Below are 23,292 nucleotides of genomic sequence, written 5' to 3' on the forward strand. Positions count from 1 at the left end.
GTAGTAAATTAAAATGTGCTCAAATATTATTGAAGATATTTTAAATTAAAATTTTAAGTTAAATAATGAGTTCAATAATTTATTTTTCATATTAAATAATGTCTGACATTTTCCATCTAATTTACATTTATTTAAGTCTATTTATAAATACATATATTTTGTATACATGTTTTCATTAGTATTATTTATATTAATTAGCTTCTTTAATTAACAATTAAAAACTAAAATTGCAATTTTATACTTAATATCTTATGAATATGAAGGAAAATAATTTTTATAATTAATTAAATCACTAATAAAAAGTATTTTAAAACTAAAATATTTTATTAAAACATATTTTTATACAAATATATCTATAAATAGTTTTTATATTTAAAAATAATTAATATAATCAATCAACATAAAATTATTTTAGGAAATTAAAATGTGCTCAAATATGATTGTTGATATTTTAAATTAAATAATGAGCCTAATGATTTATTTTTCATTTTAAAAAATTTACAATATGTCTGACATTTTTATCTTCTTCACATTTATGTAAGTCTGTTTATTATTATATTTATCAATACATTTACTTTTGTATAAATGTTTATGTTAATCAATTTCTTCCATTAACAATCAACAGCTGAAACTGTATTTTATATTTATAATATCTTATGAATATGAAGAAAATAATTATTATAATTAATTAAATCACTAATAAAAAGTATTAAAATTAATATATTTTTATTAAAACATTTTTTATAAATATTTCTATGAGTAATTTTTATATTATAAATATAAAATTAATCAGATTTTTGTATTTAAAATATTTAAAAATAATATAAATAATAAAATTACAAATATAAAATTATTTTAGGAAATATGATTGTTGATATTTTAAATTAATATTTTAAGTTAAATAATGATCTTAATGATTTATTTTTCGTTTTAAAAAATTACAATATGTCTGATATTTTTTATCTTCTTCACATTTATGTCGACTTATTAATACATGTACTTTTGAATAAACGTTTTTATTAGTATTATTTATGTTAATCAGCTGTTTTACTTAACAATTAACAACTAAAATTGCAATTTTATACTTAATAACTTATGAATATGAAGAAAATAATTATTATAATTAATTAAATCACTAATATAAAAGTGTTAAATGTTTTAAAAGTAAAATATATTTATAAAATAATTAATATAACAATATAAAATTATTGTAGGAAATTAAAATATAGTCAAATGTTATTGTAAATATTTTAAATTAAAATTTTAAATAGAATAATGAGTTCATCTTCTTTACATTTATTTAATTCTACTTATGTTAATCAGCTTTTTTAATAAACAATTAACAACTAAAATTGCAATTTTATATAAGAAGGAAAATAGTGATTATAATTATTTGAATCACTAAAATAAAATTGTTAAGTGATTTAAAACTAATTTTTATTTTATTAATTAAATTAATCAGACTTAAATATTTAAAATAATTAATATACATAAACATATTTTTGAATAAATGATTTTATGGGAAAGATTTATATTATTTATTTAGAGTTAAAATAACTATGAAGTGAATCAGATTTTTATATTTAGAATATATGAAAATAATTAATATCATTTATCATATCACCAAATGTTTAAAAAAGTAAATAAAATATAATTAATTAACTATAATGAAATATTTATTAGGAATTACACAGTAACTGATGATAATATTTTATCTTTTTATTTCAAATTATTATAAAATATATTAAAATGTATATTTAATTAGTTTTTTAATATTATAATTAAATATATAATTAATTATTATATTTAATATATTTTTATTGTAATTTTTTGTAATTGATACTGAATAATATTTTCCTATATTAATAAAAAAAATTAAAGATAAATAAGATTTTAAATTTCCTTTCTTATAAATTCTGAATATCAAATCCCCTAAATAAATGAAAAAATATTTTTAATAAATCTATGTTAAAATATTAAATCTTTTTTTTTTAATGGTTTGACATTTTTCATCCACTCTTAAGCAGTTAATCAAAAAGCCACGACGAACATCCAAAATGTTCCTCTTACGAACGGATGTTCCAATTAAGAAAAAAATAATTAATTATTTAATAGAAAACGATTTAAGTGAAAAAAAATGTGTATACATTTGTGGTACACCTGTTAACTTTCACAGTGGTCCCCGTACACTCCCGAACAATTTCAATAATTCAATGCACATGTTCTAACAAGAATTTTTTCTCGATCAAGTGATTCATTATGCATAAAAGGAATCCGAAATGTAAACACGAATTGTGAAGAAATTGAGAAACCAATTTGCACCGAGAACTGGTGAATAAACTTATGACTCATCCGGCAATAAAATTAATATATTCATTTTGATCGCGAACGTCTCCGCGCAATTGACGCTAGCGTTAAATAATAATAATAACATAAAAAAAAGCCAATCGGGCGACTTTCTCTCTCTCGGATCCATAACGCAATCGATGGTAACCAGCACCGATTGGAAGGTACTCACTCACTCACTCGTCACTCATTTTCAGTCGATTTTTAGGAAACTTCACAGAAGTCCGTAAAAAGGTCGTAAATAATGTTAGGTGTGACGTCAGCCGGTAGGTCTGTTTCTAGGTAATTGGTCAGAAACCCTACGGGCCATCGTGGCACACAATGGGAACTTCATCGTCAAGGACGTTGCCATACAGAAGCACGTATTCGGGTGAAATGTGGCAATAAATGAATTTTAAACATACGCATTGTCTAATCGCATTTTTAACAACGTCTACCCAGTTTCTAAAATTTTATATTTGCCACTTTGTTGTTTGTTGGACCGGTTGTTCTTTAAAGTTTCACTTTTTTTTCGTTTGTTTGTTTGTCTTTGAAAAATGTTGTTAATACATTGTACAATTTAATCAATAAATTATTGTATTGTTGCATTCTAGAACGTTAATTTATGTGTTATCTTATTTGGAACTGATTTTTTGATATTATATGAACAATTAAATGCATATTTTATCTCACATTAATCAACTATGATAATAATCATTAGACATTATTTGTTTGTCCTTCATTAATTTAGCTTTTATTACTATTTACTGTGTTATTAAGTTTTTAGTATATTTAGTGATTATTTCAAAGCCTTATAATTTATTTGAGAGTAAAAAAATGTCCTATATGTGTTTTCAGAAGTTCAACATTAAATTTCTATTCATACTTGTGACAAAACTCATAACAATTAATGAACTTATAAATATATAATAATATTATTAAAATATGTATTTGTTTGTCCTTCATTAATTTAGCTTTTATTACTATTTACTGTGTTATTAAGTTTTTAGTATATTTAGTGATTATTTCAAAGCCTTATAATTTATTTGAGAGTAAAAAAATGTCCTATATGTGTTTTCAGAAGTTCAACATTAAATTTCTATTCATACTTGTGACAAAACTCATAACAATTAATGAACTTATAAATATATAATAATATTATTAAAATATGTATTTGTTTGTCCTTCATTAATTTAGCTTTTATTACTATTTACTGTGTTATTAAGTTTTTAGTATATTTAGTGATTATTTCAAAGCCTTATAATTTATTTGAGAGTAAAAAAATGTCCTATATGTGTTTTCAGAAGTTCAACATTAAATTTCTATTCATACTTGTGACAAAACTCATAACAATTAATGAACTTATAAATATATAATAATATTATTAAAATATTGTCTTATATAAATCAAATAAACAATTACATACGTATTTATATAATGATATGATAATAATTATCAATTATTTTTGATTTACCCTCTTATCAATATTCCTTTTCATACTATTTAAAGTGTTATCAAAATAAGTTTTTATAATATATATAAATTTTAACATTTTTAGAGATTTTAGAACTATAATTTTGGTTTGTTTCACCATTAAATTTAGTTATTACATACGGTAGTGGCCATAATTATAGCAACTTATTAAAATATATTAAAAATGTGAGTCGTATTGTTTGAGTTGAATGTTATTACCTATAATGTTTATTGTTGTGTCTGCCATACAACTGATGAAACTATTTTTATTCTTTAAAAAATTGCCTACTTTTTCATTTTTCAGTGGACAAAATTATAACAACTCTTTCATTGCTCTCTGTGAATTTAAATCGATTATTTACTGGCGGTCTTTTGTTTATTATAAAACTTGAAAGAAAATCGATAACTGGATAATTGGAATGTCAAAAAATAATCCAATCTTATCGTCAAGTGAAATTAAAGCCAACCTGGAGGAAATGGGACTTGCTGAAATTAGTTCAAGGACTGTGAGGTGGTTAGTGGATGGGGGTTCGTTTGACCCCAGAACTAAAGATGAACCCTGTTTTCTACTAAAAATGAGAAAGTCCAGTTCTGACTTACTTATGATCACATTCACTGGACCAAAGACCGGTGGGGACGAGTAGTTTTTAGTGACAAGTATAAATTTAATTTATAAAATGATGTTTCTGCTTATGTTATACATTTATAGGGACAAAACTACACAAAAAGTTGGTTATACCCACAGTGAAACATGGTGGCGGTTCAATTATGCTATGGAGATGCTTCCATTCTTCTGGCATAGACCCCCTTGGACTGATTTATGTACGGGGATATATTAAACAACAATAGGCCTCAATATATTGATGAAATGATGCTTTTAATATATGTATTTCAACATGAAAACTATCCAAAATTGTGACAGATATTTAAGAAGCTTGAAAGAGATGGGCCGAAATTATAAAACAAAAAAGATATTATATGAAGTGTTAATGTTAAATTAAATAACACCGACTTATTCATTAAAAATTCCTTTCAAAATTAAATTTGTTACATTTATGTCCATCTAAAGTCAAAAAAATATATGTAACATTTTATAGATTAAGAATATAGTAGATTTTATAATACTGTATAAAGCAACAATACTAAATTAATATTATTTGAACAGTACACATTGAATAAAAAAGTTATGGCTAAAATATTTAATAACATTTTAAAAGGTTACTATAATAATGACCACCACTGTATATTAATATTAATAAATTTTAATTTTAGTAAATATTTTTTGATGACCAACATTGAATTTCCGTTCATAATTTTAACAATAATTCCTGGGTTGGTTTTTATGTTGAAGTTTTAAGAATTAATTAAGTTAACAAAATTATAGAAATATTATTTCACAGCTAAAAAAGAATATCCATCCCATAACATAATTTAAAAAACTCAAAATTCCGCCTATCAGTTTTTTTTTCAACGTCCACCATTAAATTTCTGTTCACAGTTTGAACAATAACTCCTGTGTGACCTAAAGTTTCTGCGAAGTGCGCAGATAAGGCGTATCTCATTTTTTTGTCTACTTAATTAGTATGCGTTTTATAACGAACTTTTCAACAAACCGTTTCTGATTTCTTTTTTTTTTTTCATGCCCGTTAAGGTGATCACAGGTAGAGACGAAGGTCCCCGAAAATCGTTCACCTGTTGCCCATTCAAGTTCACTCGAATTAGAGAAAAGAACGGAACCCAAGCCGAAAACTGATGAAGTAGCGTTAAAAACTGAACAAAGAACCTCACGAGCAATAGTCGTACGAATTTAATTATTGATGCATTGCGGTTTAGTAATTTGCCCGCGTCCTTGAAATAACGACGTCGAAAACATGACAAATTTGTTTAACGTAATACATTAGACTGTGCCAGTCGGTTAATTTGATGATTTCGAACATTTTACTTCCAACAAACGTTCGACTCGGCCACGAAGACGACGACGATCATCATCAAACTCAGTTGGCATGTTGTTGTTCCGACTCTTTGTGTGTCACTTAAATGCCGAAAAAACGTGGCGCAGATGCCAATTAATTGTCATTATTATTATATTCACAATTGCTGTTTTCCGTTGTGCTGTGACGTTTCAGTTTTGTTTCATCTACAGATTTTTTTACACGCTTCTACTGCACTTGCGTGTTTAATGAATATATTTTAGTCTAGTTTTATTGAGTTTTTTCCATTGATTTCACATTTTCTTATCGATAATTATTTATTTCATTGTTTCCTTCTAGTTTTATTGACTTCCGTTACATATTATTCTACTTTTACTACTTTAAACTTAATTTTACTACTTAAATATAATTTTTATAAATAAATTTTTTATATAAATTGTTTTTTCAATATCATAAACAATATTAATTCAAAGTTACAGATAAATATTAGGTGCCAGAAGTAATTTACCAAAATATATTTATAATTCTGAGTAGTTTTGACCCCCTCTTTAGGATTAATAGAAAAAAATGACAAACATGAATAATAAACAAATGGATAAAAGTCTGGACAATATGGTGGCAGAGTTGGTGACTTGGGTTGTCAGAAAGAAGCGGTACGCCTTTTCTATCGACTAAGAGAGATTTTTTAGTAAGTTTTTTTATGAATTTAAGAGTAGTAGATAGAAACATTGATGGTTTGGCCCTTTGGTAAGTAATCAAAATGCAAAATTCCTCGAACAGTCGACCACACAGTCAAGAGAATCCCTCTTGGGTTAATACTTGTCCTTTAAGAACTATCCCGTCTGGTTCAGCTTCAACAACTTATCTAAACTGGCCAGAATTGTCCCCTCTTCAAAGTATATGACAATATGATCAGTATTGCGTCACGTGCAAAGAGAAAATTATTAATTTAATTTATGAGGAATCGTCTGTCTAATTTTTTGATGAAATTCATTGCACGAAGCCTCTTTCTAATGCTTGATTCATCACAGATTAATGACTTGCACATTTCCAAACACGTTGGATGAGAATTTGCACGAGATATTGCTTCCAGACGACCTTGACGTTACTCATTTTCAATGCTGACTTCATCACTTAAAGCATCTTTTCCAAGCAACAGCTTCTATCCCTTTAAGCTGATTTTTGAAGCACATTTGCATTGCCTATAGTACTTGAATACACCATTTTTAACCACAAAAATGTTTAAAATACAAGTTGGGGTCAAAATAAAGAGAAAGAATCACTCAAATAATATATGAACACAAAACCTTGACGCTGTTCATTTTCAATGCTGACTTCATCACTTAAAGCATCTCCTCCAAGCAACAGCTTCTATCCCTTTAAGCTTATTTTTGAAGCACATTTGCGTTGCCAATAGTACTTGAATATACCATTTTTAACCAAAAAAATGTTTAAAATACAAATTGGGGTCAAAATAAAGAGAAAGAACCACTCAAATAATATATGAACACAAAAATTTTGTAATATTGAAGTAAACATGAACCAAAAACGTAAATTATCTGTACCTAATATTTTGATAATTCATATTTAATTATCCAATTATAATATTTTTTTAATTAATTTCTAATTATGTTAAATATTTCCCACATTTTTCACATATTAATATTTTTAGAATTTAGAAGAAATGTGTAACTATAATTGTATAAAAAAAATTGTATTAGCATCTAATTCCAAAAATTAAATCAAGTCAACAAAAACGAAGGGGCACAATAATCATCAATTACATTTACATTTGATAATAATAGACAAATGTGGATTTAGAGAGAAACGTGGCAATATTTATAAACATACATATTTGGCAGATGTTACAAAACTGAAAGTGGATAAATAGAAAGGTGATAATTTTCGCAAATACTTGTAGGTGGTGAGTAAATGGCAGTTTTCAAATAATTCGTTCCATGCGAAAACACAAACATAATTTATCAAGGTTTAATTGAAATAAAATAAATTCTTACGGTCTAAATTTTAACGCAAATATTCGATTAATCAGTTTTGAGCAGCCCCGGTACAATTATTTCTGAACTCAAAACTACAAAAAAAAAAAAAAAAATCATCGTAATTTTTATCGTAAAATAAATAAACATAGATTTCAACAGACGGTTTATAACACAAGTTAAAAAAGGAGAATCATACTTATCTCTCTAGCTTCACCTGTTGCACGTCGGTGTTTATTTTTAAAAAATCGGTTAGTACCGGGTTATTTATAACCCCGAAGATAAATCAGTGCTAAATGCAGTTTGTAAACAACTACTTAAAAGTGATTTGAGGAAATCTTTGGTTGGCATAATTTAATTAAATCAAAATTACCTGAAGTTCTAAAAATAGTTGGACCAGAAAATGAAACAATGGGATCCACAGATTTTTTTATTATAATACGTATATATCACAAATCCTTTTTGGCTCTCGAACAAACACACATTCTATTTGATTTACTTACAAAAACATGTATTATTAGTCTATTACTCAAGCACACATCTTCCACACATCACTTTTGATTGAAGAATGTTTTATTTTACAAAACACAGATCTTTGATAAAATTATGTTATAATATAATATATACATATATAAACTCACATAGGTAATTACAAAAAAAAAAAAACTTTAGGAGATGATATTTATCCAGACCCACTACAATTTGACTTTACAAGTTGGCCTGACACATTTATCAATAATAAATAAAAGAGGGACTGATGTTTTTTCATATTTAGGCCGTTAAATAGTACCAACCATGCGGTTATCGCAATTTCACTACATCAGGCACTATCAATTATACAAGGTCAAGGTCTTCATTTTCTCTAAAGCTCTCAGTAACTATCACTTGCATAAAAAATCATCAAACAAATATTTCCACCACTTCCATCTTAAAAAAAAAACTGTCTCAAAGGTCCATTTACCCCCAATATACAAGTTGTTGAGCAATATTCGTCAGACTTTATACTTTTTGCATCATACAAAAGTTCTCCTCATGGTTCAGAGTCAATTTACAATGTCGCAGAACAATCATCATATAAAAAATCATGTTAAAGCTTTGAAACACAGTAAACGGCATCGAGTTGTTTAGGGCGAAAATCTCCGTCAAATGTTCCAAATCAAGCTGAGCAATTAGAAATATCGGTGGTTTCGATGATAATTGATGTGGCTTAGCCGTTATTATTTATTTGTGCATCCTTGAAACGACAATTACAACGTTACACGGTTAAAACACTAACAAAATTAACTAAGTAAAAATCCTCTAAACAACGGTGTTTAGCATCAGCAAATTCGAATCAAAAAATAATAAATTGGTCATGGGCGGGGGAGGTCCATCAATTTAAACACACACAACCACTAAGCCACAACATTATACGTGATTTTTTTTGGTTTTTGATATTGTGTGCAGGCTTGAAGGTGGACATTTGATGAAGACGTGGAAGAACTTTGTACATTGAATTGGACGTGAACTGCCGAGTATTAAACGGGCGAGAGTACAATGTAAATGCGGTTTTTTCTTTTTTGGAGAAGTGACTGGAACTTGGTAACGAACATCTGCAGAGCCGTGATGTTTTGAATTGAATAGATCATGGGTCCTGTATCACTGTTGCATTGTAGGTAACATAATTGAATTAATTTCGTGGTGGTTTTCGTGACTGGATCCGGGGTGTTTGACGATTTCGGCTACAAATTTGGAGATACTGTTGCATTCAATTTCTGACGAAAAAAAAAGGCGACTGTTTTGTTTGTAAACAAACGAATTGTTGAGGTGAATAAATAGTGGTCTGAGGTGATAATTGAACGTAGGTGGTGAAATTTGGGGACTGAATGAATGAAAAAGTAACCTCGGTGATGGAACTTGTAGATATGAATCACTTTAAAATACTAGTAAATAAAATATGTATGCATCATTTTACGAAGATTTTTTTTGTTCAATGTATAAAAATATAGATATTGTGCGGTTCTAAGCCATTGAAGTAAGAAGTATACTAGAAAATGAGCATTTACAAATAACATCCACTTGATTGGCGCTAAAGTGTCTTACACAGTCTCGTTCAGAAATCAGTCCTGTTCCGCAGCTCACAGTTCAACACAACAAAGCAATTCAAGTCGTGATTGTTCCCTTTAGAAGTTGAGAAAAATGAGGAAGAGTAGAAAAGTAGCTAGGAGGTCTGCTGCTGCTGCTGCTTCCGCCGCTGCCAGGTAGGTATTAGAGCACAGTACAGCAACAATAATTTTTCTTTTGTTTTTCGGGGCTAACGTTCATCTCGCGAACAATTTCGGCAAACACTTCGTTCACGTTGGTTCTATTCTTAGCACTTGCTTCGATGAACGGGCAACCCCATGTTTGCGATAAATTGTGTCCTTCCGTCGATTCCACCTCGCGCTGATGCTCCAAATCCACTTTGTTTGCGACTAGTAATATGGGCACCCTTTCGGTACCCTTCACCCTGGTGATGAGTTCTTTCATGGGTCGGATGTCTTGGAAGGTTTGGTGGTTGGTTAGGCTGTATACCACCACGAACCCCTGTCCATTCTTGATGTAGAGGTCGCGCATGCTGGCGAATTGTTCTGTACCTGCTGTGTCCAAGATCTCCAGCACGCAGGGAGAGTTATCCACTTCGATTTCTTTTCGGTAGAAATCCTCTATCGTCGGGTCGTATTTTTCCATGAAACATCCGGAAACAAATTGTACCGTGAGAGCACTTTTCCCAACCCCACCCGAACCAAGGACAACTACTTTAAATTCACGCATTGTTCAATTTGTTTTTGTCTACTGCACTTCAACTAATCACTATACAGTCCAAATTTGCACAACACCACATTCACTGGACGGTATTTGATCTTGATATTGTCACTAATCTGATTATTTATATCCATTTCAATAACAGTCAAACTATTTTCGCCATCTTAGAGCACAGTTGATCTCGGAATGCTATATTCACAAACGTAAAACCACGAGGAGGTAACTCGGATAAAGTGGGGGACAGGATTTTATTACTCATATGACTTGCGCTGTTTTCTCTTACTCAAACCACCAATGCTAACCGTCAGCATCATCTATCGTACGTTTAGTAAGACGCATAACGATTTCTTCCTCATTTATATCAAGCAATCACGTCAATTCGCCTTTTAAACAAAACACTTCCTATGTTAAATTTTGAATTAAGACTTCAAAAGGCATAGTATTACTTTTAGTATTGAGATAAAAGGTACAAAGTATTTTTTTAACTCTTGCTTAATTTGTTCGCGACATCTAGTAGGGAATAGCTAAACCCAGGATTGATTTTTTTAGGACAATATTGTAGAGGGAACTAAATACTGTGATTTCTCTTGAGCGCTGACTGAATTTTAAATTTCAAATGATTTTCAATTTATATTTTTCAATGTGTATAAGACATTAAAAAATATATATTGAATTCTGTTATATAAAATATGAACATTAATATACTCAATTTCTTTTTAATAGTTGTTGCGTTTAATAATTTGAGTCTAAGGCGATAGAAAAATATTAAATATCAATAACTTAATGATTTTCTTGTATTCATAGTACTATTCTAATAAAAATTCTACTTTTTGGTAGGAAAATATATATCTAATAAGAAATAAATAACACTATTTGTTTTATTAATAACATAATTTCATACAACAAAAGTGGAGAAACTTATATAAACGTGACATCATGAGACAATAATTTTAGACGCAGAATTCACTTTTAAATTCTTTTGGTCTAAATTTGGAGTTACCCTCATTTGGCTACATTTTAAACGTCTGTACTTATATTTCTATTATAAATTTTTATTAACATATTTATGAGACAATCATATTTTTTGTTTATCCGTCCCAAAAATAAACATAATTTTTCAAATTTCGGTACAAATTAATTAAACACAAAAAATTACATACCAACTTGTTGCTGTGTTTGTTGTCCACTCATTAAACGTCCATACCGTTAATAACTGACAACTTAACCTGTACAAAGTTGTACATATAAGTAATTAATTTTTCAATTATTTTCAGTTATTAATTACTTATTGAATAAATTTCTATGTGTCTATACCTTAAATATTGAATTTTTAATGTGGTTTATTTACTGTGTGTTATTTTACGTCAGTCCAATGTGAATTCAACGTTCCCTCCTAAAGCGTTAACCTAAAAATTGCCGGATTGTTTTTGAAACACTTTCGAACATGACAGACTCTGACACTATACCGTGAGTTTAACTGACAATTAATTATGGTCACAAACTGAATTTGTTTGCCGTAGGATATGGAAAAAAATATATCAAGTGGTGTCCGGCTTCAACACTGGAATCACCAAAGATGTCATAGAGGATATTTTAAAAATGTGCAAGGACCAGTTGGTCACTGGATTACTTGAGTATAAACCATACACCAAGGAAAGCTACAATGACTGGATCAAAAAGAAGAAGTTTGATGATGAAGACTCCATGAATAGCTTTATTAATTTAACCAGTGTTCAATTGGTATGTTTACATTTAGTTCACAGCTGCTTAATCTAATATTCTAAATTTTAGGACTTAGAAGCTGAAATTGCCTGGGGTGTAATATGTAATTTTCTAATGTTTGAATATTATGGAAAAGTGAATGCCTTGAAGTGCATAATTAACTTTGAGACTGGCACCAGATGTCTAATTGACAACATTTACATATTTTACTCATCGGAGCGCATGTTCCTGTTAAAAATATTAAGATTCATACTTGAACAGGGACAAAATCCTAAACACAAGTTCCATGCACCCTTCAATAAGTTTTTAAAGTCCATAGATATGCGCAAACTGTGGGATAATATACTAAAAATGTTTAAAAACTCAGTGTTTTTCATTGACAAAGAAAAGGCTTCTAAGTGTTTCCATATTGAAAGCTTGGTACTCAGAAATGATCAAGAACAAATTGAGCTGGTGTTGTTAATGATAAACATTCTCCAGTACCTCACTTTGACAGGTAGTGAACTGACTGACTTGCTCAACCTGTTTTTAACACACAGCTTTGCACGGCATTCTTTGTACGATGAAGCATCCAAATACTCAAAAAAGGAAACAACACAACATTTGAAATATTGTGAAATTGGTTGTTTATTTGTTGTTGCCCACAAATATTGGGAAAACCCCGATATGTACAAAACATTTTCACCTGAACTGGAAAAGGACATAAATATGTTGGAGATGCAACAAGAAAATGGTATTGTGTTGCTTCTGTGCACAGTTTTGAAGGCATCTGTAACGCAGAAAGAGGAAGCCTATGAAGCCTGCAACAATCTACTTGAGAGGTTGACTTCCAGGAAAATATTTGAGTGCCTACATTCTTTAGCATCAAATAAAATCTTTAAAGTAAGTATTATAAAATATAAAGTATATAATTATTATTATATAATATTTTGCTTTTAGAAAAGCTCAACTGGGTATAAAATATTGGCGGGAATAAATAAATTCCTGATGGAATTTTCGTCAATGTGCTCAGAACCTAAATTCTTATTTGTGCAACCAGGTGTTGTCCCACTCGTTGCTGTGTTATTAGGTCATGAAGAATTTAAAGCAAGAGTTAGCTTTGCGCCTGTAATTACAGTGGCAGTGGAGGCCTTTCCCAGTGATTTCCATTCGTTTGTTACGATTTTCAAGAGTTTAGTCTTGTCGGATTGTCGGAAAGAAGTAAGTTTATAATTTAAACTTATTAGTTCTTAAAGAGCTTTTTTGCCATTAGAATGTCTTACAATAAAAGTTATTTTCAAAATAGGTGTTCAAAGTATATGAAAAACTTAATAGTTCTAAAAAATATTTAGTTGGTGTAGAAAATAGGGCAGAGAGGAAATCCTCTCTATTTTAGAAGCACCATGTATATATGTTGCTGCCTATTTATTAATACAATTAGACAAAAATATGTGAAAAATGTGAATAAAATAAAAATTGGGAAATTAGTCAGGGGTGTCCTGACTCTTTCCTAATTTATTCCTTCAACATATTAAATAAATTATCTTAATATTTATAATTTTTACCACCATTAGTTATGTTTCGTGTGTTTTGAATTTGTATTATAGGTAAGTATTTTTATAGATTAATAAACAGGAAACAGTTATTTTAACAGTAATAATTGGTATGAACAAGAATAAATAGATATATACAATAGTCGTCATTATTACAGCAACTTATTTAAATGTTAAATTATATATATCATTATTTTATTTAATGTAAATTGTTAAAAAATATTTTACTAAGGTTATTTTATACCAAAAATTTGTTATTTGGGCACGTACTTAGTACGTAATTTTGACACAAATTCTATAAAAATTAATTAAACGTATTAAAACCATCCATTTTCAATTTAAATAATTGATTTAAATAGACGTAATTGCGGATTGAATCAGTTTCTCCGTATTTCGCAGGTCATACACTTCCTGAACAACTTACCGACCTATTTAGCGGACGCAACACCAATGCCAAACCAATCAGAAGGATCCCTGTATCAAAAGAAGCGTATTTTTAACGACACCCCAAGAATTCTTCAAGAACCACAACGCTTGTTCGACGGCAATGACATTTTCGTTGTTCCTGCCGACTCAAGCGTTGCTTATTATGAACTAAGAGGAGACTACCACCAACAGTTCAGATTCTCGTACAGTTTCTTTAAATTGATGGAACAGTATATGGGAATATTGGTGACGACCAAGCTGAAGTTTCCCCAGTTGATCAGCAGGATCACGAACGGCTACGAATTGATCTTGAACATTTTGGAAAAGTATGATGGCGTTTATGAACATGATCACGGCCTTAAAAGTTGCATCAAGCACCTGGACGTGATACCAATGTATTTTTTTAAAGGAAACTTGAGGAACTACGACTTAATCAGGTTGTATTTCTCAGTGAATTTCAAGTTGGTTATGAAAGGCTTGTTGAAGTTCGAAGACGCCTTTAACATCAGCTTAAGGAAGAACATATTTAACACCAAGTACATTAAGGAACTGTCCATTCCTCAGCTGTTTCGTGACGCATTGTTCGACGGGAATGCCTTGCATTACTGTTTGCAGGAGGAAGAGTCTCACCCCGAGCACGAATTTTTAATGTTGTACATTAAATTTGTGGGTGCCATGGTTAAGGTAAGTAATTAAACCTTGATACGTAAAAAATTAACCAGAATTTTCAAATACAGACAAACCAAATAGACCCCATGGTTATGGGAGTGTGGCATTTGTTGACCTACGTAGTTCCCCATCACACGAAGTGGCGTTACGAACATATTTATCAGAAGGCTGAAATAACCAAAGCCTGTACCACTGTGTTTGTGGAAGTTTTACAAAAGCAATATCCGTGCGAAGACCCACTGGTGACGAAGCTATTTGACTGTGTCCTCTACGGGTTCCTGCACGAGGACTGGATATTAAAGAGCTACCTTACTTTCTTGAAGAAGGGAAAAAATTTCCTGCGACTTATCATGTCTCAAGAAACTGACTGGATTAAAGGTTCATCGACGGTGATCTTGGACAATGCACGGCAACAAATAGCATTTCTCTTGTTGCTGATGAAACACAAGCACATATTCACCAAGCAAAACTATAAACTGGTCATCAGTGGCTACATCGACGTCATCACTAAGAGCATCTCAGGGTACCTCATAAACGCGTACTGCGTGAACCTCGTCAAGCTTTGCTGCAAATTTTTAGAAGTAGTCGCAAGAGTAAGTTACTGAGGACCAATCAAAATTTTGTTCTAAAGTTTGTGTGTTGAAGGAAAAAAATTATCCGTTGCTCAGCTTCCTGGGACTGGACTTTGATCAGGTGCAAAGCCTGTTCCTGGATCGTCTCAGGGATCCGCTGGAAGATGACGACGTAAAGTACGACATAATCGAACTGATCAACACGTGCATCGCCCATCAGAACGGAATGACGGCCGCCTTCTTCAACGTTCAGTGCTCCAAAAAATGGTACGCCGTTGAGTCGGTTGGAGATGACACTGTGAACGATTTCATGATTGATTATCTCCAAAACATTAGAAAGGTAAGCGTTAAAATGTTTAAATTTTGGATCTAAATGTCGGGTTTTAGTCCTCAGAATATTTAAAACATCCACTACAACTAGGAATATTGAGGATCATGAGCACTTTGTGGATCAGCAAGAGGTACCACTTGATAAACGATATAATAGAGTTGGAGCAGTTCTGGTGGCTGTTGGCGGACCCGCTCTGGAGGAATTTCGACAACAAACCCGAAGTATACAAATGCATCCTGAAGATATTCAACATAGAGTTGTACAATGATCGCATTAAAAAATTCAACGCTGAACATGTGGATGACGGTGGAGACTCTATTAAGAAAAAGTGCAACTTCCAAAAGGTCTTGGACAAGTTCATGATGAACGAAAACATCGATAAATGGCTGAAATACTTGTTGAAAGTGTTTGCAAACTTGAAAACTGAAGATGAAACTGATGAGGCAATTGAACTGCTTAAAGCCTGGACCGAATTTCTGGTTATGTTGGATGTGAAATATCCAGTTGTATTTTCTAATGACAACATGAAAATTCTGATTATGGAGTCGAGTTTGGATGGGCTGACGAAAGATTTTGCCAGCGATAAAATTGTAAATTATTGGATAGACCTGTGCCTGCTGTTTTTGTCCAAATGGTCGGTTCATTTTGGCGAAAAAGACGAAGTGATGATCAATAAGTTGGTGTTTGTGAGCAGAAAACTGAGCATGTATCAAAAGGGTTTGTCACCCAACACAAGACAGGCCTTCTTGTGCACCATTAACAGCGTTATAATATCCAACAAGAAGTACTTTCAGAACCAACCAGAAATTCTAGTCGAATTGCTGGAATCCCTAAGCGTTGAAATTGAAGTTGAATATGAAGCACTGCAACAAAACCTTCTGGCGAAGTTAAAGGAAGACCCATACAGCAGGGATCATTCACCAAATGGCTGGCTTCTTGTAATAACCATAGTGAATTCTGTAATGTCACTTAAATGTGTCAAGGAGTGTAGATTATGGATCTATTACAAAAATTACTTCAATAAACTACTAGAATCAACACCTGACCTATTGAAATACAAATTTACCTTGCCACTAGCTAGAGCGTCATTGCACAGTCTAGTTCTTCTTATAGAGTCACCTCTGGCACGTGAATACATGTGCCAACCACTACGTGACTTCTATGACACAATTGAAGCCCCACTGTTGGCGTTGTTAATACAAGAAAAACGAAGGGTAAATATATTTAAAAAAAAACGAAATAATTGATGACTTAATGGTATGTTTTAGCCTGACTACACACAATTTATTGACATACAAGATGGGTGGTTTTTGTGCACCCTTTTGGTAAAGTTTACCCGGGCCTTACTTAATGAATTTGAAGTGAACGCGTTGAAGAATTGCTTCCTGTTCTTTACCTTAAACGAATCCATTATCCAGCACATTTTAACGCTCACTGAATCAACTGTAGACTTTAATGCGTTGGATTTGGTTTATGAAACACTAGTGCTTATTGAAAGGCTGTTTTACAAGTGGGATCGGGTTTGGTATTGTCAGTCAAACAAAACGTATAATGTGGCGATTGTAAGTGGCTGGTTTATATTATAATTATAGATTATAACATTACTTTTTCAGCTTGGAATTCAAAGGACAATCAATTCATGCATTTCACTTATTCTCAGGCCTAAAAATATTATTTTCCACCCTATTGGGGTGCCCGATAGGGAATCAAACCCAGAAATGGTGGCCACCGAATTGATGATCACTGCAATCAATAAGTGAGCACTGGTAATTATTTTAGATTGGTTTTATATAACTGTGTGTTGTTATTTTAGATTAATTACAATTGTGGGCATGGCTTGTAATTGTTTATATAGATTGAATCCAGGATTAATAGGTTATTTGGGGCCAATAGATGAGGAGCAATCTTTGTACAATTTAATCAACAACGACTTCAGTGTACCCAATTTGGACGCCCCAATAACATCAGATTTGACGTATGGTAGATTGCTGTGCCTGGCCCATAATCTCTGCAAAACTTTAAATCAAATAGAACAAAAATCCAAAGGAAAGACGCCGATAACAGAAGAAATGGGTCTGAGGAAAAAGTTCATTGGACTAGTGGAGTACCAGGCCAAAGTAGACGATATCGACGCTCAAAGGCACAGCGCCTTCTTCCATGGATTTTTCGAGTACACAGGTCTGCAAGATCCTTGGGTTGCGAGGCTCAACGCTGTGCATGTCAGGACTGGCTTGGAGATGTTGATGTTGTTTATAGCGGATCAAGTAACGTTAGCCTTGAACTCGTTACCTCCTAGTGAATTACAGTTTTATCAAAGAAATCTGAATTCGGAATTGCAATTTTTCAACGACTACGTGAAAAGGAGGACTGTGGAACTGTTAAAGACTGAACTGATGCCGACTTTAAGAACTACAACCAACACAGAAAAGGATCTTTTCAGGAGGTTTTTGATAGGCAAGTGGATGGATAAAAAATATGATGATGTCATCACCGAAAACTTTTTATTAGTGATATCTTTGTGGTTTTCTAATATTTGTCATTTAACATAATTGTATTTAACTATGTATCAAATATAGAATTTTCTTTTTCTAAATTATGTCGTTTCAATCAGTTGATTCATTTAACTGGGACGTGTCTCTGGTGAGTACTTTAAGTACACGTTCAAATATTGTTTGTTTCAGCTAGTAACACAACAAGATCACCATGGATAAGGAAATAAATCAAACAAATTAATAAAAATATACTTTATTCAGTTAAACAAAAATAACCCAGATCCACCTTCCACAAAAATGATCCATTACACATCCAAGAACAGTAAAGTGGGATTCTCAATTTGCCTCTTGAACACTTGGATGAAGTTTGCCATAGTTGCCCCGTCTATTATTCGATGATCCGCCGATGCACTCACATTAATTATTTCCCGCTTGATAACATTGTCTTGTTCATCAAACCTCGGAACCGCCTAACAATGAAAAAACATTTAACACTTCCTTTCAGCCTAAGAAATAAAGAATATAGATATATTACCTGTACTTTCCCAATGGCAATAATGGCGACTTGAGGAGGAGAAATCACTGGTTTCATGTAAGTACCCCCAATCTAAAAACACCGGATTAAAATCGTACTTAATCATGCCAGTGTGCGTCAACTTACAACTCCAATATTCGAAATAGAAAATGTAGCTCCCGTAACATCACTTGGCGCAAAATTCCCGTCTTTTCCGGACTTTAAAAGCCTGTTTAACTCATCGGCGATTTCTAACACACTTAAATTGGCCACGTCCTTGATAACTGGTACCGCCAACCCTACCTTAGTGTCCATGGCAATGCCGATGTTGTGCTTGCCTTTGTAAATAATATTTTCCAAGTTCTCGTCCGTGGTAGCGTTAATAATCGGATACCTTTTAAGAGCGTTAGAGGCGGCCTTAATGATAAAGGGCATGAACGAGATTTTTCTCTCCTGCAGTTCCGGCACGGATTTTAACGACTTCCTGAGTTGCGACAGTTTTGTTACCGTTACTTCGTCACTGTACACGAAATGGGGCACTTTCTGAAAACAATACAAATACGGAAAATAATACTTTTATTGGTACCATCTTCAAAGGGCGTTCAATATACAAAATAAAGTTACTAACTAATGATTCTGACATAGTTTTGACCATAACACGTCGGAACCCGGTTATTGCCTCCTTTCTGTCCTCGCTTGAATAAGGGGTTGGACTCTTTGTTGGTGGTTCTGGGGAGGCACCTTGAAGGTACTGCAGGAGGTCTTCCTTAAGAATCCTGCCATTTTTACCTGTTCCTTGAATTTTTGACAGGTCAATCTACAATTTAACCATTACTAAAACTGGATCACTTATCAGAGAAGACAACTCACGCTGTGTTCCTTAGCTAGGCGACGTACTGAAGGTATACATATAATTTCACTGGATATTTTAGCTACTTCTTCTTTAGTTGATTTGACTTCTAGAAGAAAATATTAAATGAGTTTCGAGTTTCAAATGATTTGAAAACCTACCGGGTACTCTCACTGCTTGAGGTTCTGTTGTTGGTGCGGTACCAGTTGCTGGTGGAGTACTAGGTTCTTCAGGTCCTTCTGTAAGTGTAATTTTACTTATCGTATTTTTAATGGTGTTTAATTTTGCGTAAACAAATAGATATTACATCAAGATGACGAAATAATAAAAACAGGCACAGTTTAATCCACCTTTGGCGTTATCTATTGTCAAAAGACATGAACTATAATAACAAACTTATAAATAAATTTCACAAACCTCCGTCAGTTTCAATATTAACTAGCGGTTTCCCAACCAAAGCGATATCGTCTATTTTGTAATGTAGTTTGGAGATGACACCATCGTATCTGCTGGTGATTGTTACTGATGCTTTATCACTCTGTACCTCGCAGATATTATCGAACTGAGCCACCTTGTCGCCTTCTTTAACGAACCATTCTTTCACCACCACTTCCCTGATGCCTTCCCCAATGTCCGACAGGTTGAAGGCCACATTTTTCTCCAAGAACCGCGTCGAATGCAGCTGTCTGATGCCATTCTGAAAGAAACAACCTTAAGAAAGGTAATGCTGAAAGAAAAACAAGACTTACAAAAACTGTTGGTTGATGTTTGAGGCACGTGTGAAGAATGGTCGCGGTTCTGGTGTGTGACATCTTCGATTACTGACTGTTAACTGGTGGATGTGTGTAGTAATCCGGATGGTTATCAGTACTTATGAGGCAACAATTCACTACAAAAACAAAGCAGATATGGGTGTTTCGAATTTCCCGCTGCTAGTTACAAATGTAAATTCGTTTCAGGTTATAATAGATTATTTTTGGCTTAAAACATTTACATTTATCTCGTGTACACGATGCATATTTTTAAAAATTATATTTATATTCGGGCCATGGCGAATGAGAGAAATCTCAACATACGTTATCAGTATTTATACAGGCCATTCCAAAGGTCAATCCGGTCTCATTAAATAGTATTTTGTACGGAGGTAACACAGTCGAAAAGCGTTTGTACACAGTGCGAAATGGCAACCGCAACGAAAATATTCAAATCTGTGATATTAGGTGCTCCCGCTTCGGGAAAAGGGACGATTTCTTCCCGTATCGTTAAGAACTTCAGTCTAGAACATATTTCGAGTGGCGACAAATTAAGACTGAATATTCAGAAGGGGACCAGTAAGTGTGATTTAATTTGTATTTTCAATTAACATATTTCCTATTTATTTTTCGGCTTTGTATGGAATTTATGCATTTATTTCAGGTGTTGGTTTGGAGGCCAGTAAATACATTAAGGCTGGACAATTGGTGCCTGATGATGTTATGATTAAGTTTATTGTGAGTGAAATAAAAAATGTCAAAAATCCTGCTTGGCTGCTAGATGGTAATTTGTTGTTTAATGTAGATAAATTGCTGGTAAAAATGTATTTAGTTTCAACTTTGGTGACGCTCTTTTTGGTCAAAAACTCGTTGAAATACGAGTTTTTTTAGTCAGAAAAAATATAAATATTTTGTTTATAGTTAAATAGTTCTGAATTTTAAGAATTTATTAAATTAATTAATAAATTAATTCGAGAGCGTCGTTTTAATAATAAAATTATGTGGTGTCAAATTAAATTATACAGTAAATGGGAGTTTATAAATTATAAGTTTCTAAGCAATATTGTGGGCAAAGACGTTGTTAAAAGCGACAAAAACAAAAGCAAATAATAAACTTCTAATTATATTTGAGAATTACCTAAATAAATATTGGCTTAATAACAAAGATCTGAAAATAACTTTTATACTTTTGATCTATTACATTAATTATATTCAGTTAAAAAACTAATATAATTTATAAATGTAGAGCTTGAAAATAAAACAGACTATTGTATTTAAACATCCCTGTATATATATAGCTTTCGCTTAACAACGTATTATAGTATTTTTTAATAACGAATAGCTACACTAAAGCTTAGTAGATTTAAATTTATTCTCATCACTGTAGAATTTGCTTTTCATAAATATTTTTCAAAAATTTCGCATCAAACCCTTTAGAATGTTGCTGTTTTTAGGATTCCCTAGGACAATATCTCAGGCGGAAGCCCTGTGGAAAGAACAAAACTTAGACCTGGTAATTAATCTCGTGGTACCATTTCAGATAATCATAGACAGAGTTAAGGGTAGATGGGTCCATTTACCCAGCGGAAGAGTGTACAACAACGACTTTAACGCACCCAAAGTCCCTGTAAGAATTCGACAAAAAAGTCCATCGTAATAAATTTCTGATGTGATCTTTTAAAGGGGAAAGATGACGTAACTGGAGAACCACTTGTTCAGAGAGAAGATGACAAGCCCGAGGTGGTTTTAAAAAGATTGGAGATGTACGAATCTATGACCAGACCTGTGATAGATTTTTATAGGAAGAAGAAGATAATTCAAGACTTTGAGGGTAACACGTCAGACGAAATATGGCCTAAAGTTCTTGACTGTTTATCAAGTTACATACCACTTCAAATCAAGAGTCAACAATAAATAAAACAATTTATTATTTTTATACAACTGTTTATTTTTACATTTTTATATATCATTATGTATGTGAATTAGACAAATAAAGTAAAACTGATAGAGACACTATAATTTTATCAATATATTACGTATATAATTTATTGTCATTTATTTTACCTAGGCAACAAATTTTATACAACTGCGATCAAAAAATAAAATCCCAGAAGATAAACGTTGGGTATGGTCAGTTTATCATCTGTAAATGTTGATTAAATAAAATATATATTTTCTATATTTAATAGTTTATTACTTTGGTATCCTACGAAGTACAAGGAATGTTTTGGACGACCTATTAAACTAAACAGTGTCGTCAAACATGGCTCATAAATCCAATTAAAATGTTTTGCCTTTAATCAGACTGGAATTAAAAGAATAAGATATTTCCACTTGTCATTTTTTAAAGTACACTCGTCCAGTACGTGTTTTACGTACACTAAAATAACAACCAGTTAAAAAATGGGTTAAATAATAATTGGGGGATTTACCTACACTATCTTGAGCCACATACACGCCAAATGAGTCAAATTCGTAGTTATCATTTGAAGCATGTTTGAAAACTTGTCTAAAAATAAGAAGTTCCCTTAATATATTATTTATTAAAACTAATCCTTGAAACAGTTCTTTGTGATTAATAATAGGGATTTTAAAACAAACAAGAACAATAAATATTATTTAAATTTGAGTATTCATTTAAAAATGTGACGTGGGTATTAAAAATTCCCATAAATACATTTTTATGTGCGTTAATCTTAACTCCCAAACATGTTTGTCGTAACAGCTGACACAATTAAACATTAAAAAATCCCAGGAAACATTACAAGTCAAATTGGTGTTATCAAATGTTGAATATGACTAATTTCTAATGAGAAATCAATTGAAATTAAAGGAAATGCCACAGCCGTTAAAAATGTATTACCTAAATAAGTAAACCAGTCTATACTATAGTCATGGGCTTATTTGCTGGACGCTTCACCAAGC

At 31.7% G+C, this 23,292-nt stretch overlaps 4 protein-coding genes across 5 annotated transcripts; 2 read left to right on the forward strand and 2 right to left on the reverse strand.

Annotated features, from left to right (window-relative positions):
- Positions 1-8,140: 8,140 nt before the first annotated feature.
- Positions 8,141-10,717, reverse strand: LOC109596303 (ras-related protein Rap-2c). The gene has a single exon (XM_020011818.2). The coding sequence runs from the start codon at positions 10,514-10,516 to the stop codon at positions 9,971-9,973; it is 546 nt and encodes a 181-aa protein (XP_019867377.2). The 5' UTR covers positions 10,517-10,717; the 3' UTR covers positions 8,141-9,970.
- A 1,010-nt stretch (positions 10,718-11,727) lies between these two features.
- LOC109596304 (nucleoporin Nup188) lies at positions 11,728-18,352 on the forward strand. The gene is made up of 11 exons (XM_020011819.2): positions 11,728-11,974; positions 12,028-12,247; positions 12,299-13,111; positions 13,169-13,429; positions 14,161-14,871; positions 14,925-15,449; positions 15,502-15,768; positions 15,816-16,973; positions 17,028-17,321; positions 17,373-17,515; positions 17,573-18,352. The coding sequence occupies exons 1-11, from the start codon at positions 11,952-11,954 to the stop codon at positions 18,306-18,308; spliced, it is 5,151 nt and encodes a 1,716-aa protein (XP_019867378.2). The 5' UTR covers positions 11,728-11,951; the 3' UTR covers positions 18,309-18,352.
- Positions 18,353-18,488: 136 nt separating this feature from the next.
- Positions 18,489-20,832, reverse strand: LOC109596291 (lipoamide acyltransferase component of branched-chain alpha-keto acid dehydrogenase complex, mitochondrial). Of its 2 annotated transcripts, XM_020011804.2 has the most exons (9): positions 20,692-20,832; positions 20,365-20,504; positions 20,033-20,312; positions 19,777-19,854; positions 19,636-19,724; positions 19,394-19,582; positions 18,913-19,308; positions 18,787-18,858; positions 18,489-18,721 (listed from the first exon to the last, which is right to left on the reverse strand). In XM_020011804.2, exons 2-9 carry the CDS (start codon positions 20,425-20,427, stop codon positions 18,557-18,559), a joined length of 1,332 nt encoding a protein of 443 aa, XP_019867363.2. In that variant the 5' UTR covers positions 20,428-20,504; positions 20,692-20,832; the 3' UTR covers positions 18,489-18,556. The 2 variants fall into 2 exon arrangements, with proteins under 2 accessions (XP_019867363.2, XP_049818444.1); XM_049962487.1 differs by lacking the exon at positions 20,692-20,832 and having other exon boundaries at positions 20,365-20,576.
- Positions 20,796-22,413, forward strand: LOC109596292 (GTP:AMP phosphotransferase AK3, mitochondrial). Its single transcript, XM_020011805.2, has 4 exons — positions 20,796-20,946; positions 21,032-21,151; positions 21,822-21,994; positions 22,051-22,413. Exons 1-4 carry the CDS (start codon positions 20,796-20,798, stop codon positions 22,279-22,281), a joined length of 675 nt encoding a protein of 224 aa, XP_019867364.1. The 3' UTR covers positions 22,282-22,413.
- Positions 22,414-23,292: the final 879 nt, after the last annotated feature.

The sequence above is a fragment of the Aethina tumida genome, chromosome 1 (assembly GCF_024364675.1).
Source record: "Aethina tumida isolate Nest 87 chromosome 1, icAetTumi1.1, whole genome shotgun sequence".
Classification (NCBI taxonomy): domain Eukaryota; kingdom Metazoa; phylum Arthropoda; class Insecta; order Coleoptera; family Nitidulidae; genus Aethina; species Aethina tumida.

Coding starts and splice junctions, on each gene's coding strand:
- LOC109596303 (XM_020011818.2), bottom strand. CDS start 10,516: ATGCGTGAATTTAAAGTAGTTGTCCTTGGTTCGGGTGGGGTTGGGAAA.
- LOC109596304 (XM_020011819.2), top strand. CDS start 11,952: ATGACAGACTCTGACACTATACC. Junction 13,112..13,168: donor CATCAAATAAAATCTTTAAA/GTAAGTATTATA, acceptor TTTTGCTTTTAG/AAAAGCTCAACTGGGTATAA. Junction 17,516..17,572: donor ATGATCACTGCAATCAATAA/GTGAGCACTGGT, acceptor TTGTTATTTTAG/ATTAATTACAATTGTGGGCA.
- LOC109596291 (XM_020011804.2), bottom strand. CDS start 20,427: ATGTCACACACCAGAACCGCGACCATTCTTCACACGTGCCTCAAACAT. Junction 19,725..19,776: donor TCAAGCAGTGAGAGTACCCG/GTAGGTTTTCAA, acceptor ATTTTCTTCTAG/AAGTCAAATCAACTAAAGAA. Junction 18,859..18,912: donor CTATTTCGAATATTGGAGTT/GTAAGTTGACGC, acceptor CGGTGTTTTTAG/ATTGGGGGTACTTACATGAA.
- LOC109596292 (XM_020011805.2), top strand. CDS start 20,796: ATGGCAACCGCAACGAAAATATTCAAATCTGTGATATTAGGTGCTCCC. Junction 20,947..21,031: donor GAATATTCAGAAGGGGACCA/GTAAGTGTGATT, acceptor CATTTATTTCAG/GTGTTGGTTTGGAGGCCAGT. Junction 21,152..21,821: donor TCCTGCTTGGCTGCTAGATG/GTAATTTGTTGT, acceptor TGCTGTTTTTAG/GATTCCCTAGGACAATATCT.